This window comes from Schistocerca serialis, chromosome 7 (genome assembly GCF_023864345.2).
Source record: "Schistocerca serialis cubense isolate TAMUIC-IGC-003099 chromosome 7, iqSchSeri2.2, whole genome shotgun sequence".
Taxonomy (NCBI): Eukaryota; Metazoa; Arthropoda; class Insecta; order Orthoptera; family Acrididae; genus Schistocerca; species Schistocerca serialis.
In genome coordinates, this window is record NC_064644.1 from 261,068,312 (window position 1) to 261,087,060 (window position 18,749).

The 18,749-nt window shown below is 40.5% G+C and overlaps 1 protein-coding gene and 2 non-coding genes across 4 annotated transcripts in view; 1 reads left to right on the forward strand and 2 right to left on the reverse strand.

The window, feature by feature from the left end:
* Positions 1-102: 102 nt before the first annotated feature.
* Positions 103-175, reverse strand: Trnar-ucu (transfer RNA arginine (anticodon UCU)). The gene has a single exon. It is a non-coding gene; the product is annotated as a tRNA-Arg (tRNA).
* Positions 176-405: 230 nt separating this feature from the next.
* The window catches only part of LOC126412671 (uncharacterized), a 127,601-nt gene continuing 109,257 nt past the window's right edge, over positions 406-18,749 (forward strand). Inside the window, exon 1 of one of the 2 annotated variants that reach the window (XM_050082374.1) lies at positions 406-582. In XM_050082374.1, the coding sequence (XP_049938331.1) occupies positions 500-582 (83 nt within the window). In that variant the 5' untranslated portion in view covers positions 406-499. Of the gene's footprint in view, positions 583-975; positions 1,020-18,749 lie in introns of those variants that run through there. The other variant, XM_050082375.1, reaches the window with a different exon arrangement.
* Trnat-ugu (transfer RNA threonine (anticodon UGU)) lies at positions 4,046-4,120 on the reverse strand. The gene has a single exon. It is a non-coding gene; the product is annotated as a tRNA-Thr (tRNA).

Genomic DNA, 18,749 nt, shown 5'->3' on the forward strand with positions numbered 1-18,749 from the left:
ATTTTCATAAATCTGAAAAACGATTTCGCTTAAGAGGCTTCCGCAACAATAACAATTGAGAGAACGCTTGTTTTAACGTTTATGAAAAAATAAAATAAGTTACATCCCTGGTGGGGATCGAACCCACGACCTTTGGATTAGAAGTCCAACGCGCTATCCTCTGCGCCACAGGGACATTTAGTGTCCATGCATAAAATTTAGATATATATTAAGGTGTAGAACAATATATCTGTCTTCAGTTTTGTTATAATTTAATTGGGCATTAATTCAAGATTAACCTGTAGCTGCTCAGTATAACATCACTTTTTAATTTCATACCAGTTCAAAAACAGACTACATTCATTTCATTTCTACGTTTCTATTCTGTTGGCGGCACTTCTGTTGACATTAAAGAAAAAAAAAAAAACAGTGCTTAAATTCAAACACTGCTTTCGGTCAAAAATTTAAAATATTCTAGTTTTCAATTCACTATATGTGATACATTCTGTGGTATCAAATAATGGCACAAAGTAGTTGCAATATTCGTTCTGGGACGAAGACTGGCCCCTCAGTAGAAGAATTTCAGCGAAAATTACATCGATGGTAAATTACGTATAGTCATTGCATTCATTCCTAATTTCTTGTTTATACGTCGTATTAGAGGCGTATTTCAGCTTTGACTGACTGTCAATTATATTAACACAATGAAAGTCTGATGTCACTTCGCGAATTGTTGTATGTGAAATAGATAGTGAGTTGATTTTTTTCGGGTATGGAATTAGTGGCGCAGCCATTTTTGGTATAGCCAAAAATCTACGTTATACACTGGACTGGTTGTCATTATTTTCCTATCATCTTCGGCACTGAATATTAATTAATGTTACCAGTGTTTTAAATATACTTGAGGTAATACTCCACAGTCCTATTAGATGAGTGACAAAAAACAACACATTAATCAAACCTTCGCACTGTTACACTGTACACTAGCTTTTCCATGTCCTGTATTAAGACGAAAATTCGTGAGAAAAAACACATGACAGGTAGTTGTTAAATAACACAATGAGAATTGGTTTTTAGTTCAGTGATTTTCCGTTGCTTGCTTATCAGTGCTCAGTGGGGATATACTGCTAGACGAAAAATTCAGTCAGTGCAAGAGACAACGCAGATTTGCGTCCCAGTCTATGCACACTTTCAACCTCAGAAAGTGGTGTATTTGAATAGCTGAGGTCAAAGATCCCACATCCAGGTTAATTGTGGAATCATCTGAGTCTGTTTAAATCTCCCATTCATATGAGAAGGCTGTGATTGATTCTGAGAACAACAATACAAATGTTGAATTATGAGTCTACATACAGGCCTAGCCAGCAGACCAACCAACAGTCAGAAACGCTGCATCCTATGCTGTGCTAATTACCTCTGTTTCATTACGCAACAATCCAATTCATAATGATTTTCCTTTTTGTACCGTACCGCTAAATGATTAAAGCAAAACAAGATGTTAGTCTAAGCTCTTAGTGACAAACTGAAGACTATAGTGAGATTGCTATGACAAGAGACCAAACTGTGCAACTGTGTTGCATGCGCCTATAGTACTAAATTTATGAACTACAAAGAACAAAAACAAGACATTAAAAACAAGCCCTGATATCTTTTGGATGATGATAACACTAATTTATTCTTCCACAGAAGCAAAAGCTTACTAGTGTGAAAGCACAGAGTGCAGCCTCTGACACCATCTCATTGCCATAGGCAGTCAAACAACATGGGCCCAGACCAATGAATATTAGTGAGAAAATGGGTACCTGAGGTTTTTGTGAGCAACTTCCCTTAGGATGGATTTCAACCTGGCATCTACCTCCACACTTATATTAATTTTTTTATTTATGTGCTTCATGGAGCTATGCCATGGCTCCATGAGTGAATAAATCACAAGGTTGTTGAATGTGTACAACATTTACAATAGCTCTGTACTCCTTACTCTTGCATATTGTTTGTACACAAAATACCCCCATTTATAAAGACAAATAGGCGTTAACATTAAATTCATACTAACATTTTACAGTGCACTACATCATAATTCACATTGATTATACTTTGTTATAAAATTTTTGTAGGAAATATAATCATGTTAAAGGAACGTAAGCACCTAATCTTTTTATTGTTTTAATTTTGATCAGTAATACTGGTTTCGATATTGGCTGGAATAGCATATACACCTTTATGTTTGAGGAATGGAGTTTTTAACTCCCTGTGGATATTGAACTTATTCCTGGTGTAATGACTGTGATAGGCTATATGTTGTTCATTTCGTTCAGTCTACAATTCTTGGCAACAAAAGGCATAGGTATAAGAGGAAAATAAATTAAGATGTCTTGGAGAGAATGGTCAGTACTTTAAATAAATTTCCACATGAACTCTGCAGGTGAATCCCACACGTGATTCCGATCACTTGTGTATGTAAAAGAATTTTTTAACATTTAGTTGGTTGCTCCAGAATATTTTGCCTTAAGACATGATGGAGTGGAAATAGCTATGTACGCAGCTTTGGTGACACCCTTATCACTGATCAAACAATAATGCATTCGATCTCTGGCACATGTCAAATGTATTGCAGACCAATTTAACTTGTTATCCAGGTGTAATTCCAGGAATTTGGAGGACTCTACATCCATTATTCCCCTATCACAACATTTAACTTTTATTTTTTCCTCAATTTTGTGTGTTGTGTAGGAATGTATGAGCTGTCATATATGTGCAAACAATAAGAGAACAGAAAACGGAGAATATCTGCTTTGAATTGGTAGTTGGTATTTGAAATGTAGGTTGTGGTGATAGACCGATCTGTAGTGTCACACTGGAGATAATGATGTATTTGGTGCAGCTGGGAAAAATTAAGACATCTCCCATGGCTAACGCAGTGGGCCGCATAATCAGGTCAGGTCAGAATGCCACTGCATCAACACGAACTGCACTACGATACGAAGTTGGTTACTTCAGGCTGTCACCAAACAGGGTGACTAGAAGTGTAAAAACATTGACAACAGTACAAAGTCAGAGCCATTGCAGCTACGATGGCCTGGTTGCATCACATCCATTGTGAGTTGTGTGACCAGAACTGGTGCAGTAGCAAAACAAGTGTGCTCCAAGCCAGCATAAATAGCCCTCATTTTTAGTCAGGATATCACAGTCTGCCAGCCACCAGTCTTAAGGAGTACCTACATCGGTGCATGATTCTACCAGTTTATAAGTCTACAACTTGGAACTCTGATGCTACTAGCTGTGACACTGGTGCTGATGCCATGAGACTGGTTGGCCATTTAGAGTGCCTACTCCGGCTGCTGTCACGTTACATCCTGGCGGTCTCTGTTTCCTGTCTGCGTCGCCTATGCGGGAAACTTGTTGCTGCCTGGCTCTGCTCTGTATAAACTCTGCTTTTGGGAACTGCTACTTCTGGTAGGGGTCACCAGTGTGCTCATGCCTGCATTGACTGCCTTTGCCTGGGGCTGCTAATCCAGTTGACCCATAGTTCCAGTCCTAGTGAATCAGTGGCTTGCCATACTGTTATGTCTACATGCTGCCACATTTTGATTGCAGCTCCTTCCTTGACTTTTAATGTCCTGTGAGCTCTGGAATCCCAGGGCAACAAAACAACAGATTTACCAGGTGATTCAAAAAGAAAGAATAGATTTCAGATGTTTGGACAAACTGTGAAAGATAGAAATGCATTGCACATGTCACTGGATAGAGGATGGTTAAAAGTTTTGCCACAGCTTTGTTGTTGTTTGTTTGTAACAGCGTAGTGACTACATCACAAGAGAAATCATTTTGTGTGTTGGAATTTGCGGAAAGTTAATCCATTGTTCAAGTGCAATGTGCATTCTGCAGCTGATTGAGCAAGAAGCCACGTCTGTATAAGCAGATTTGTGACTGGCTTACAGAATTCTTGGAAGTTTATTGGGAAGAAAACTCATCAGTTGAGCATGTCTGACATGAAATTAGAATTATATTAATACCTTCAGCTGTTAACAGGCATTGATATAAATCAACTGGGACAGGTGAAAATGTATGCCCTGACCGGGGCTCGAACCCGGGATCTCCTGCTTACAGGGCAGACGCTCTATCTATCTGAGCCACCAAGGGCACAGAGGATAGCGCGACTGCAGGGACTATCTTGCGCACGCCTCTCGCGAGACCCACATTCTCACCTTGTTTGTCCACACACTACATTCGTAATGTCCGAGTCCCGGTCAGGGCAAACATTTTCACCTGTCCGTGTTGATATATATCATCACCTGTTAGCAGCTGAAGGTATTAATATAATTCTAATTTCGTTCTAGTCGGCTGCAGGTTATCAATGGTGTCTGTTCTTCCGGACATGTCTGAAAGAACAGACACCATATCCATATAAGTATATAGTTCTGGCAACACCGGCCATGACCTTCTTCTGTGCGGATGCACACATATTCCCCGAACTCTTATGGGACTTGGTAAGGATGTTCTCCATGAGTAATGAGTGTGTTGGAGGGGGCACTACAAATGTAGTGTGTGGACAAACAAGGTGAGAATGTGGGTCTTGTGGGAGGCGTGCACGAGGTAGTCCCTGCAGTCACGCTATCCTCTGTGCCCTCTTCGGCTCAGATGGATAGAGCATCTGCCGTATAAGCAGGAGATCCCGGGTTCGAGTCCCAGTCGGGGCACACATTTTCGCCTGTCCCCGTTGATATATATCAACGCCTGTTAGCAGCTGAAGATATTAATATAATTCTAATTTCGTTCTAGACGGCTGCAGGTCACCAATGGTGTCTGTTCTTTCAGACATGTCTGAAAGAACAGACACCATATCCATGTAAGTATATATCTGACGTGTTCAGATGGAGCCCTTGGAAGTCCACAACATGTGTAGGCCAGGAACTTCAACTTCTTCAAATAACAGTGTGGCGTCTCCTGAAATGACAGCTGCGTATGAAGCCTTACAAGTTGCAGGTACTGCAGCAAGTGCATCCGTGACAATAACAGAATGTACGAATTTTCCATTTCATTTCTCCAGAACATAGCAAAGGACGCTTTTTCCAAATGACTCATCTTTCAGGACAAATCAACGTTTCATCTACAGGGTAAAGTAAACTACCGTAATGTCATGTGTGGTGTCACGAAGTCCTGGCATCCTTGTTGAACATGAAAGAAACTCACAACAACTGGCTGTGTTTTGTACCGTTTCTGTTCACAAATTTTATGAACCATTCTTTTTGGTGGAGGAAACTGTGACAGGAATGTCATTCCTGGACATGCTGCGATATTGGTTGTTTTCCTCAATGGCATGAAAATTCTAGTGCTTTCATTTTTACACATGATGGCATCCCACCTTGCTTTCACCTTGAGATGCAATGTTCATTTTGAGACACTATGTTATCTTAACAACACCATCCCACAATGTTGGGTTTGAGGAGATGGACAAGATCTTGTTCATTGCTTTTGCCCTTCCATGTTATAAAAGACAAAGTCTTTGTCCCACATATGGCAGCTACTCTTCAAGAGCTGAGAAATCCAACATTGAAATTTTTGTTTCAATAAACATATATGCTTCATATGTGGAATGAAACTGACTACCATGTTTTGACATTTCTGTTCAAACATAAAACCTTGAACCATCCTCTATCCAGTGACATGCATTATGTGTTTTTATCTTTCGTAGTTTGTAACAAACAAGTGAAATTTGTTCTTTCTTTCTGAATCACCCTGTACTTTCACTAGTAAATGAATGGTTTTCCAATGCTGTTTTTCTAATGTTTCATCGTGTTCCTAACAGGCACATACTCCCCCAGTCCACTGCAATCCATTCCTTCGGGTGGTGGTACTCTGACATCCAGACCTCGGTCTACCAAGTTCTGCAAACACCGGGGTGGCCATTTAACCCACTCACTAGTGTAGCACAAGTTCTAAATTAGGCTGCACAAGGTCTAAATTATGCTGAAAGGTGACAGTTTGGTTGTGAGTCAGCAAAGCAGTATCAAGTGCTTCAGTTAATATGTGCCGTGTTGACATTAACTATTGGACCATTTGAAGTGAACTATTCCAACATCTTTCCAAATATTGCATTTGCCACTCTCTTTATGCTGTTGTTCCCTATTAAACTGTGTGTGCTTACATGTAGATATTTTGTGGTTGTAACGGATCCAGTGATTCATCAGTGGTAACACACTTACTCAATGTTACATCTTCTCATCTGTTTTTTCATATTTTCTTTGCTCTGGATTTTGAAATGATTTTTCCTTCTCATTGGCAATTGTGTATATTTATTTTTTCCTGTTTTCTACATTAGTCTTTTCCTGACAAACGAATTTTTAAATCTCATAAAATTCATGTTCTAAATATTATAAAAAGCTAGAGAATCAACCATATTTATTTCAAGTATGGTAGTGTGGCTTCACCAATGCCATGGTTATTCCCATTTCAGTGGCTAGTAACCAGGCACTTCTCTTGTGTTATGCACGACTACAGTCTCTGTCATCAAGCCATGAATGGCCTTGTCATTGAAAGCATGTGCTTTGACTGTGTTGACATTTCCACTTGTTAAGTTTAATAACAGCTGTAGGGCTTCTTCTGTTTTATTTGTGACTATAACATTGCTCCTTTCAGCTTCTCTTTGCCAGTTCTACATCTACATTCATATCTATACCTGCATACATACTCCTCAAGCCACCATATCGTGCATAGTGGAGGTTACCTTGTACCTCTACTAGTCATATCCGTTCCTGTTCTGCTCACAAATAGAGTGATGGAAAAACAACTGTCTATATGCCTCCACACAACTCATAAAAGCATGTTCTCTAAACTTTCTCAGTAGCACTTCACGAAAAGAATGTTGTCTTCCCTCCGGGATTCCCATTTAGTTAGTTACATGTTCCATGGCTCATTTTGCATGATAAATTGTAATGATTTGGAATGAGTATTTTACGTTCACATGACAAATTAATTTGTACATGTGGTTACATTCTGAACATTTTTAAGTTTTTCAATTTTTTTAATTTGTTTCTTATTTATTTATTTACATAGTTTATGCCCACATTCGAGCACTAAAATCAAACCTAATACAACAGAGTCTACAATGATTAAGTTTAGGTCTTAGCAGTCAGCAATTTCTTCGTTTCCCAAAACTTCTTCATTCGTTGTAATCTGGCTGCTCGTTCTTCTGCAGATATGACATACGTCTTCTGTTCTGATGGTTTGAATGTCAGCCATGTGTATTTGTTCTTCAGAAGCAGTTTCTCTTCTCTGTGTTGAATTTGGTGTGTGGTGATGTTCAGTTCATCCAGATCACTTTGTACTTCTTTAAACCAGATGTTTTTGGTTTTACTGTTCCAGAAGTAGTCAAAAAGTTGCTTCTGGATTCTAGTATTTGGTAGGTGAGATATGTGGCAGAAAAATGCAATCCTTCTTTTCCGCATTGTATCAATAATGGATTCACTTTCTTTATACACTACTGAATTGGGCAAAAGTCTCCACTGCCCATTAACTTGGTGTTTCTTACTGATAATTGTTCGGAGTATTCTTCTATCAACTTTCTGCAATTTTTCAGTTGTTGGTTGAGTATTTAGTCTGAATAGTGCTTCACTTGCATGTGTTGTTTATGGTTTAATGACGGTGGAGTAATGTACAAATTTAGCATTTATTGAGAGAGATCATTTTTTGTAGGTTGGCCACATGGTTCTCTGCTCTCACTGAAGTTTTAATGTTCCACTGTCTATTACTGCTCTTTCATTAACATTTCTTATTAATATATGTGAGTTAGAACTTCCTACCTGCCATCTTTTACACATTACAGTAATAGAAATTCTTTTACATAATATAAAGAGTTGTCAAGGAGAAGCTCTATACAGAGCTTGTGTGCAGAAGCAGGGGAGCCGCAATTAGCTGCACACCAGCTGTTCCTTGTGGCTAAACAGGCACTCAAGCTCCGGCCATTCCTGACTTTGCTGGCTTTCCCTGCAACTATTAATATCTGCAAATACTTGGAATAACACTATTGCACTCTGCCATGAGGGAAAAAACTGTTTGGTATATGGGCAAAACAGCATTTATTGGATCTAGGAGTGTCTCTGACAAACATACAGAGGGAATGTTGGTGCTAAGCTTCACCCTGGTTGTTATTGAAACCTAGAATAATTGTAGGCTTGACAGAGTATGACGAATTGTTCACTCCAAAATTTGTCACCATTCTAACCGAGTACCAGGACTCTAACATAGTATATACAGATGGGTCCAAACAGGGAGATGCTATTGGTTGTGTTCTGTCATTTTTTCTGCCTATATCTTCAGGTTCCATCCGCCTATTGAGTTTTCTATGATCAATAAAAGAGACTGTGAGGCCGTGATGCCCTGCCTTGTGGCCAGTTAGAATTGATGATGTCTCTTTAATGTGACTTTGAATAGGGCACAGCCCCCTGACCCATGGCTTCCTTCTCAGACATGAAGAGCTGCCCATTTGTGATGCATGTGTGGTGCTGATTACAGTTCAACACATTTTAGCCGACTGTAATTTATATAATGACGAGAGGGTACAAGCTGGTTTACCGACTGACCTGCCCTCAATTTCAGGTGATAATGAGCCATGGATCTTGCCGTTGGTGGGGATGCTTGCATGCCTCAACGATACAGATAGCCGTACCGTAGGTGCAACCACAACGGAGGGGTATCTGTTGAGAGGCCAGACAAACGTGTGGTTCCTGAAGAGGGGCAGCAGCCTTTTCAGTAGTTGCAGGGACAACAGTCTGGATGATTGACTGATCTGGCCTTGTAACACTAACCAAAATGGCCTTGCTGTGCTGGTACTGTGAACGGCTGAAAGCAAGGGGAAACTACAGCCATAATTTTTCCTGAGGGCATGCAGTGTTAGTGTATGATTAAATGATGATGGCGTCCTCTTGGGTAAAATATTCTGGAGGTAAAATAGTCCCCCATTCGGATCTCCGGGTGGGGACTACTCAAGAGGACGTCGTTATCAGGAGAAAGAAAACTGGCGTTCTACGGATCGGAGCATGGAATGTCAGATCCCTTTATCAGGCAGGTAGGTTAGAAAATTTATAAAGGGAAATGGATAGGTTAAAGTTAGGTATAGTGGGAATTAGTGAAGTTCGGTGGCAGGAGGAACAAGGTGATTACAGGGTTATAAATACAAAATCAAATAGGGGTAATACAGGAGCAGGTTTAACAATGAATAAAAAAATAGGAGTGCGGGTAAGCTACTACAAACGGCGTAGTGAACGCATTATTGCGGCCAAGATAGACACGAAGCCCACACCTACGACAGTAGTACAAGTTTATATGCCAACTAACTCTGCAGATGATGAAGAAATTGATGAAATGTATGATGAGATAAAAGAAATTATTCAGATAGTGAGGGGAGACGAAAATTTAATAGTCATGGGTGACTGGAATTCGACAGTAGGAAAAGGAAGAGAAGGAAACGTAGTAGGTGAATATGGATTGGGGCTAAGAAATGCAAGAGGAAGCCACCTGGTAGAATTTTGCATGGAGCATAACTTAATCATAGCTAACACTTGGTTCAAGAATCATGAAAGAAGGTTGTATACATGGAAGAACCCTGGAGATACTAGAAGGTTTCAGATAGATTATATAATGGTAAGACAGAGATTTAGGAACCAGATTTTAAATTGTAAGACATTTCCAGGGGCAGATGTGGACTCTGACCACAATCTCTTGGTTATGAACTGTAGATTAAAACTGAAGAAACTGCAGAAAGGTGAGAATTTAAGGAGATGGGACCTGGATACACTGAAAGAACCAGCAGTTGTACAGAGTTTCAGGGAGAGCATAAGGGAACAATTGACAGGAATGAGGGAAAGAAATACAGTAGAAGAAGAATGGGTAGCTTTGAGGAATGAAATAGTGAAGGGAGCAGAGGATCAAGTAGGTAAAAAGACGAGGGCTAATAGAAATCCTTGGGTAACAGAAGAGATACTGAATTTAATTGATGAAAGGAGAAAATACAAAAATGCAGTAAGTGCAGCAGGCAAAAAGGAATACAAACATCTCAAAAATGAGATTGACAGGAAGTGCAAAATGGCTAAGCAGGGATGGCTAGAGGACAAATGTAAGGATGTAGAGGCTTATCTCATGAGAGGTAAGATAGATACTGCCTACAGGAAAATTAAAGAGACCTTTGGAGAAAAGAGAACAACTTGCATGAATATCAAGAGCTCAGATGGAAACCCAGTTCTAAGCAAAGAAGGGAAAGCACAAAGGTGGAAGGAGTATATAGAGGGTCTAGACAACATTCCATTAGAACTACTGACAGCCTGACAAAACTCTACCATCTGGTGAGCAAGATGTATGAGACAGGCGAAATTCCCTCAGACTTCAAGAAGAATATAATAATTCCAATCCCAAAGAAAGCAGATGCTGACAGATGTGAAAATTTCCGAACTATCATTTTAATAAGTCACAGCTGCAAAATATTAACGCGAATTCTTTACAGACGAATGGAAAAACTGGTAGAAGCCGACCTCGGGGAAGATCAGTTTGGATTCCGTAGGAATGTTGGAACACGTGGGGCAATACTGACTGTATGACTTATCTTAGAAGAAAGATTAAGGAAAGGCAAACCTACGTTTCTAGCGTTTGTAGACTTAGAGAAAGCTTTTGACAATGGTGACTGGAATACTGTCTTTCAAATTCTGAAGGTGGCGGGGGTAAAATACAGGGAGCGAAGGCCTATTTACAATTTGTACAGAAAGCAGATGGCAGTTATAAGAGTCGAGGGACTTGAAAGGGAAGCAGTGGTTGGGAAGGGAGTGAGACAGGGTTCTAGCCTCTGCCCAATGCTATTCAATCTGTATATTGAGCAAGCAGTAAAGGAAACAAAAGAAAAGTTCGGAGTAGGTATTAAAATCCATGGAGAAGAAATAAAAACTTTGAGGTTTGCCGATGACATTGTAATTCTGTCAGAGACAGCAAAGGACTTGGAAGAGCAGTTGAACGGAATGGACAGTGTCTTGAAAGGAGGGTATAAGATGAACATCAACAAAAGCAAAACAAAGATAATGGAACGTAGTGGAATTAAGTTGGGTGATGCTGAGGGAATTAGATTAGGAAATGAGACACTTAAAGTAGTAAAGGAGTTTTGCTATTTGGGGAGCAAAATAACCGATGATGGTCAAAGTAGAGAGGATATAAAATGTAGACTGGCAATGGCAAGGAAAGCGTTTCTGAAGAAGAGAAATTTGTTAACATCGAGTATAGATTTAAGTGTCAGGAAGTCGTTTCTGAAAGTATTTGTATGGAGTGTAGCCATGTATGGAAGTGAAACATGGACGATAAATAGTTTAGACAAGAAGAGAATAGAAGCTTTCGAAATGTGGTGCTACAGAAGAATGCTGAAGATTAGATGGGTAGATCACATAACTAATGAGGAGGTATTGAATAGAATTGGGGAGAAGAGGAGTTTGTGGCACAACTTGACCAGAACAAGGGATCGGTTGGTAGGACATGTTCTGAGACATCGAGGGATCACCAATTTAGTATTGGAGGGCAGCATGGAGGGTAAAAATTGAAGAGGGAGGCCAAGAGATGAATACACTAAGCAGATTCAGAAGGATGTAGGCTGCAGTAGGTACTGGGAGATGAAGAAGCTTGCACAGGATAGAGTAGCATGGAGAGCTGCATCAAACCATCTCAGGACTGAGGACCACAACAACAACAACAACATGCTGAATGTGGCATGTGTTTTACGATTTTGTGTTTTGTCTTCCCTGCTACCTAAGCTCTTAGGTCAAAGCTTGTAGTATGTTAGAAGACAATTATTTGATTGATTTGCCAATCTTCTTTCCTGGACTTGCCTCTTATTGGCTGTCCATTTCATTGTTTTTAATGGCCTGCCTTGACTTGCTTGCTCCAGTGTAACATTCAGAGGAGTCATGTGTGTTCGTGTGAGTAAGAGTACAGGGGAGCATATGTGTACTTACGTTGTATTTTAGGCTATCTTCAGTTTGTGTCATCTGGCTCCATTCATCTCATAGAGTCAATGTACAGGCAGTGATGACCACAATGCTGAGTGACTTAAAGGTGCAACAACAACAACAACAGCTTTATTTAGACACTCTCTTACCACAATTTATTTGCAATACAAAAATGAATTTTATGTACAAATCAATGTTGTGGCTGTAAGCAGCTCTTTTAGTCCAGCTGTTTCTAATTTATGTGTGGAGTTCTTTGAACATCGGGTGCTGCAGATGGCCAGTAAGAGTTCAGCTAAGTGGTACACAATACCTTTGTAGTATGGTGATGAGGAGCTGGTTGTCTTCTTGGTTCATGTCAGTGGCATTAATCCAAAGATATAGTTTACAATGAAGAAAGAAAGCAGTGGTCCACTTAATTTTCTGGATCTATCTGTAATTAAATGGGTGGATGAGACTCTGAGCCACAAGGCACACAGAAAGGAAACACACACTGATTGATAACTCCACAGGGAATCAAACCATCATCCTGGACAAAAAAGAGGTGTGGACAGAGTCAACAAAATCTGCAACCCAGTGTATTTGCAGAATGAATTAAATCATTTATAGTTGGCTGTCAAGAAAAATGGATGTACCAGTAAGAAAATTGATCAAGCACTTAATCAAAGAAGAGAAGAAGCAGGAGGTACTGAGCAACAATGGCAGCCATCTGGAAAAAAAATTTCTCCTGTTCATTAATAGAATTACAGATTGCATCAGGAAAATTTTGGCCAAGTATGGAGCTGAACTAATCTTTAGACTCACCAAGAAGATTGATGACATGTTATTTTAGAAACCTCACTGAAACATACTGTTCTATTGAATAACTACAAGTTTCTAAAATAATGTGCCACAGGTTCAGACCTACTTTTCTAAACTCCCATTCTTTTATTAATTCATGTTTCCATATTAGTATTAGTATTATTTCCTCTGAACTGCGAAGAGAAACAGAGCAGGCTAGGAAAAAATGGCTAAAAGAGGAATGTGATGAAATTGAAGAACTGGACAGGAAAGGAAGATACGACTTACTATACAACAGAGTAAAGACTATGACATGGGAACAAAACAGAGCAGGAAGTGCTACTATGGAAATTTTGAGTAAAGACGAAGAGGTAGTGTATAAAGATCGTGACGATGTCCTCCAGAGATGGGAAGAATATATAAAAGAGCTATATGACACAAATAGCAAACCAGAAACTCTGGAACTTGAATCACACAACAGTGTAAGTGATGAAGAGAAAGGACCGACCATCATAATGGAAGAAGTAAAGTCTGCTATTGCTGCAATGAAAAATGGCAAAGCAGTAGGTACAGATACAATACCGGGAGAAATACTAAAATGCTTGAACCACAATGGAATAAGAGAAATATTGAGGTTATGTAATAAAATATATGACAGTGGTGAATGGCCTGAGGACTTTTTGACAACAGTAATGATTCCATTGCCGAAAAAACAAGGAACCAAGAAATGCAGCGAGCACAGGACAATCAGCCTCATTTCACATGCAGCCAAAGTGATGTTAAGAATAATTAATAAAAGACTTGAAAAAGTAATAGAGGAGAATCTCGGCGAGGAGCAGTTTGGCTTTAGACGGAATACGGGCACCAGAGATGCAATAGGGCTCCTACGAATCTTAGGAGAAAGGTTTATTGAAAAAGGAAGAGACCTATATATGTGCTTCATCGATTTAGAAAAGGCATTTGACAATGTGGTTTGGGACAAGCTGGCGACTATTATGAGGGAAAAGAGAGTGGACTGGAAAACCAGAAGACTTATAAACTCATTGTACCTTAATCAAAAAGTTTCAGTTAAAGTGAGAGGAGAAAGTACGAACTGGATCAGACTAGGGAAAGGAGTAAGACAAGGATGCTGTTTATCACCTACTCTTTTCAACCTGTACTTGGAAAATATGATTGACCAATGCTCATTAGATGACAAAGGAGTAGAAATTGGAGGAAGAAGAGTAGGGTGCTTGAGATTTGCTGATGACATGGTCCTTCTAGCCACAGGGGAAAAAGAATTACAGAATTTGGTGGACACCATTGCAACTAACGGAAAAAAATATGGAATGAAAATTAACACAAATAAAACAAAAGTATTGGCAATAGGAGGAAATAAGGAACTAAAAATTGTGCTGAATGGAGAAAAACTAGAACAGGTGCAAAATTTTAAGTATCTTGGAAGCAGGATAGACACCGACTGGAAGTGCACCACAGAAATTAAAACAAGGATAGCAATGGCAAAAGAGGCATTTTATAAGAAAAGGAGAATCTTCTGCAGCGGTATGGACAGAGAACTCAGAAAGAGACTCATAAAATGTCTTGTATGGAGTGTTCTTCTATATGGCGCTGAAACATGGACTATGAGGAAAAAAGACAGAGAAAGGCTGGAGGCTTTTGAGATCTGGACATGGCGGAAGATGGAAGGAATAAGTTGGATGGACAGAGTAAAAAATGAAGAGGTACTGAGAAGAGTGGGGGAGAAAAGGCAGTTACTAGATGTAATAAAGAGAAGAAAAAGAAATTGGATTGGGCATATATTAAGAAAGAATGACGGACTGATAAAAACAGTTTTAGAAGGTTATGTAGAAGGGAAAAGGAAGCGAGGAAGGAAGAGATTCCAGATACTGGATGACATGATGGACGGTACAACATACAGCAGCCTTAAGAAGGAAGCAATGGATCGCAGAAAATGGAGAGGCAAAGGACCTGCTAATATAGCAGATAACTGATGATGATGATTATTTCCTCTAATAAAGAGTGTTCAGTCTGATCATGTTGATTTGTCATTTGGCTCCTAGCTTCGCTACACTTACATTTTAGAATTTTTATAATGGCTTTTATACTATACATTTTTATATACATCACTTGAGTCCCTAATGTATCCTACGTACATCACAACTCATGTGGTATAGTTCATCTTACCCACTGTTCTTATCAGAGCACTTTTTCTTCCATTCATTTAGTTCCTTCCCCCTTGTAGCCATCATCCCATTTATGATTCCTTCATATAATGTATGGCAACCGACCTGATCTTTTTTGTGTGTCATTTTAGTGCCTACATTACTATACCAACATTTTAGACATGTGATGGTTGTTATATATTTAATTTTTGTTTTTAAAACAATGCAAAGTCCAGGTTGTAATGTGACGATATAATGAAAAGGATAGTTGCTACTCACCATATAGCGGAGATGCTGAGTCACAGAAATGTACAACAAAAAGATTGTCGGAATGTTAGCTTGCGGCCATGTCAAAAATAGACACAAAACACACACACACACACACACACACACACACACACACACACACACACACACACACGAGGCAATCGTAACTCATACACACATGACCACAATCTGGCAGATGGAGCCAGACTGCGAGTAGGGGCGCGTTACGGGAGAGGGAACCAGGTGGGGATAAGGAGGAGGCTGGGGCGGGAGGGAGAGGGGCAGCAGGGTAGGGGTGGGGGATGGTAAAGTGCTGCTGGGAGCTTGCATGGACGGCCTGCTCAGCAATAGGGTGGTCCAAGTGTTTTCTGGCCGCAGTTTGTTGATGGCCATTCATCCAGACATATAGCTTGTTGGTTGTCATGCCCACTTAGAATGGAGCACAGTGATTGCAACTTAGCTTGTAGATCACATGACTGGTTTCATAGGTAGCCCTGCCTTTGATGGGCTAGGTAATGTTTGTGACCTGTGTGGAGTAGGTGGTAGTGGGAAGAAGTATGGAACAGGTCTTGTTTCTAGGTCTATTACAGGGATATGAGCCATGAGGCAAGGGATTGGGAGCAGGGATTGTGTAGGAATGGATGAGGATACTGTGTAGGTTTGGTGGGCGGTACAATACCACTGTGGGAGAGGTGGGAAGGATAGTGGGAAGGACACTTCTCATTTCAGGGCAAAATGAGAGGTAGTGAAACCCTGGTGGAGAATGTAATTCAGTTGCTCCAGTCCTGGGTGATACTGAGTCACAGTGGGAATGCTCCTCTGTGGCTGGACGGTGGGACCTCGGGAGGTATTGGGTGACTGGAAAGATAAGGCATGGGAGATATGTTTTTGTACAAGGTTGGGAGGTTAATAACAATCTGTAAAGGCCTCAGTGAGATCATCGGTATATTTTGAGAGGCACCACTTGTCACTACAGAAGCAACGGACGTGGGTGGCCAGGCTTTATGGAAGGGACTTCTTGGTATGGAATGGGTGGCACTTGTTGAAGTGGAGGTATTGCTGGTGATTGATAGGTTTGATATGGACAGATGTACTGATATAGCTACCTTTGATGGTGGAGGTCAACATCAAGGAAAGTGGCTTGATGGGTTGAGTAGGACCAGGTGAATCGAATGGTGGAGAATGTGTTGAGGTTTTGGAGGAATGTGGATAGGGGTCCCCATCCTTGATCCAGATCACGAAGACCTCATCAGTCCTCTGTCCATATCAAACCTAACAACCACCAGCAATACCTCCACTTCAACAGCTGCCACTCATTTAATACCAAGAAGACCCTTCCACACAGCCTAGCCACCTGTGGCAGTTGCATCTGTAGTGATGAGCGGTCCCTCTAGAAATACAACAAAGCTCTCACTGAGGCTTGTACCGATTGCAATTATCCTCCCAACCTCGTAGAAAAGCAGATATCCCATGCCTGACCCTTCCAGTCACCCAACACCTCCCAAAGTCCCACTGTCTGGCCACAGAGAAGCATTCACCTCGTGACTCAGTACCACCCAGTAATGGAGCAATTGAATCATATTCTCCACCGGGGTTTCACTACTTCTCATTCTGCCCTGAAATGAGAAGTATCCTTCCCACTCCCCCTACAGTGGTGTTCCACCAGGGATCCTTATACATCCCTACACAACCCTTGCTCCCACCCCCTTACCTCATGGCTCATATCCATGTAGTAGACCTAGATACAAGACCTGTCCCATAAATCCTTCCACCACCACCACTACCACCACCACCTGCTTCAGTCCGGTCACAAACATCACCTATCCCATCAAAGGCAGGGCTACTTGTGAAAGCAGTCATGTGACATACAAGCTAAGTTGCAACAAGTGTGCTGCATCCTGTGTAGGAATGACAACCAATAAGCTGTCTGTCCACATGAATGGCCACCGATAAACTGTGGCCAAACTGTATGTATGTGTTTGTGTGTGTGTGTGTGTGTGTGTGTGTGTGTGTGTGTGTGTGTGTGTGTATGCGCGCGCGCCTGTGTATATTTTGTACTTGTTGGCCACCACAAGTTAACGTTGTGGCAGTCTTTTTGTCATGCCGTTCTGTGACTCAGCATTTCCAGTATACGGTGAGTAGCAACTAACCTTTTCATTATGTAATTTTTGTTCTTGTCACTCAGTCCCATAATGTATCATACATGTGACAAATAATTTAGCATGGTTTATATTACCATTAATTTTTGTCACTGTTTTCACTGTTTTTATCCCTTGTTCATTCAATTTACCTTTGTGCCAGTGCCTTGTTGCCTAAAATGTCACATATTGTCACATGCTTGAGAGTTATTTAGCCTGCCTGTATACCACAGCTTATTCATATTCTATTATGTCCTTGAGTGTAGTATTGTAAGCACTCGGACCAGTCAGTCCAGATTTTCTATATCATCACTGATAATGTCAGTTATGTTGCTTGTACACCAATGGTGCCTGCACTGCACCGCACTTCCAGACCTCTGGCATGGCCCTCCACACAATAGTGGTTGGCATTGCTACCTTGTGGCTGCCTGGCAGTGGATAGTGTGAGTACTGTATTTGTTCTCTTCTTCTTTTTACTTCGTCCCACCCACATGAACATCACATTTTTAGCCCAGTTTGATTATTGGGCCTTTCTCTTTTTCTTTCTTTTTTCCAGTTCCACCAGCTTTTGCACTTACTGGCCAGACCATATTTTTTGTATTACCAGATACAATTAGTAAGTTGCCTTGTTTCAGCAGTCTGCTGTTTTTGGTTTTTACACATATTTTGCATTATATTTCTTCTCTCCTCTCTATTGCACAGGGTTATTCTAAACAATGGACCCATTTTCAAAACTTCATATTTATTCAAGTACAAATCCAAAATGAACAACCTTTATACCAATGAAAAGAGGAAGTTTGATTTTTTTCATAATGTTTGATATCATTTTAATAGATTTAATAATTTGTAATTAATTAGTTTTTAATAATTATTTAAAATTATAAATGTGATAACTGTTGTAAATGTTCAATGTGGCCACCGTTGGCTGCACGGCAAACATTGAAGCGGCAGCCAAACTCATCCCACACATGCGAAAGCATATCTACTGTTACTGAGTGCACGGCACCAATGATCCGGTTCCACAGATTGTTCAGAGTGGTTGGTAGAGGCAGGACTTAAACAGCTCCCTTCAGATAACCCCATAAGAAATAGTCGCAGGGTGTTAGATCAGGAGAACTCGGTGGCCAGAAGTGCAGAGCCAGGTCCTCAAGTCCCCTGCGACCTATCCAATGCTGAGGAAGGGAGTCATTCAAAAAGCCTCATACATCACGGTGCCAATGGGGCAGAGCTCCATCCTGTTGGAAAATGAAGTCCTGGGTATCTTCCATTACTTGAGGGAACAACCATTGTTCCACATGTCAAGGTATGTGATTCCTGTTACAGTTCTTTCCGCAAAGAAGATTGGTCCATAAACCTTTTTATGGAATATGGTACAGAATATATTTATCTTTGGTGAGTCTCTTTCGTGTTGCAATGATGACTGTGGATTTTCCAAACCCCATATGCGAACA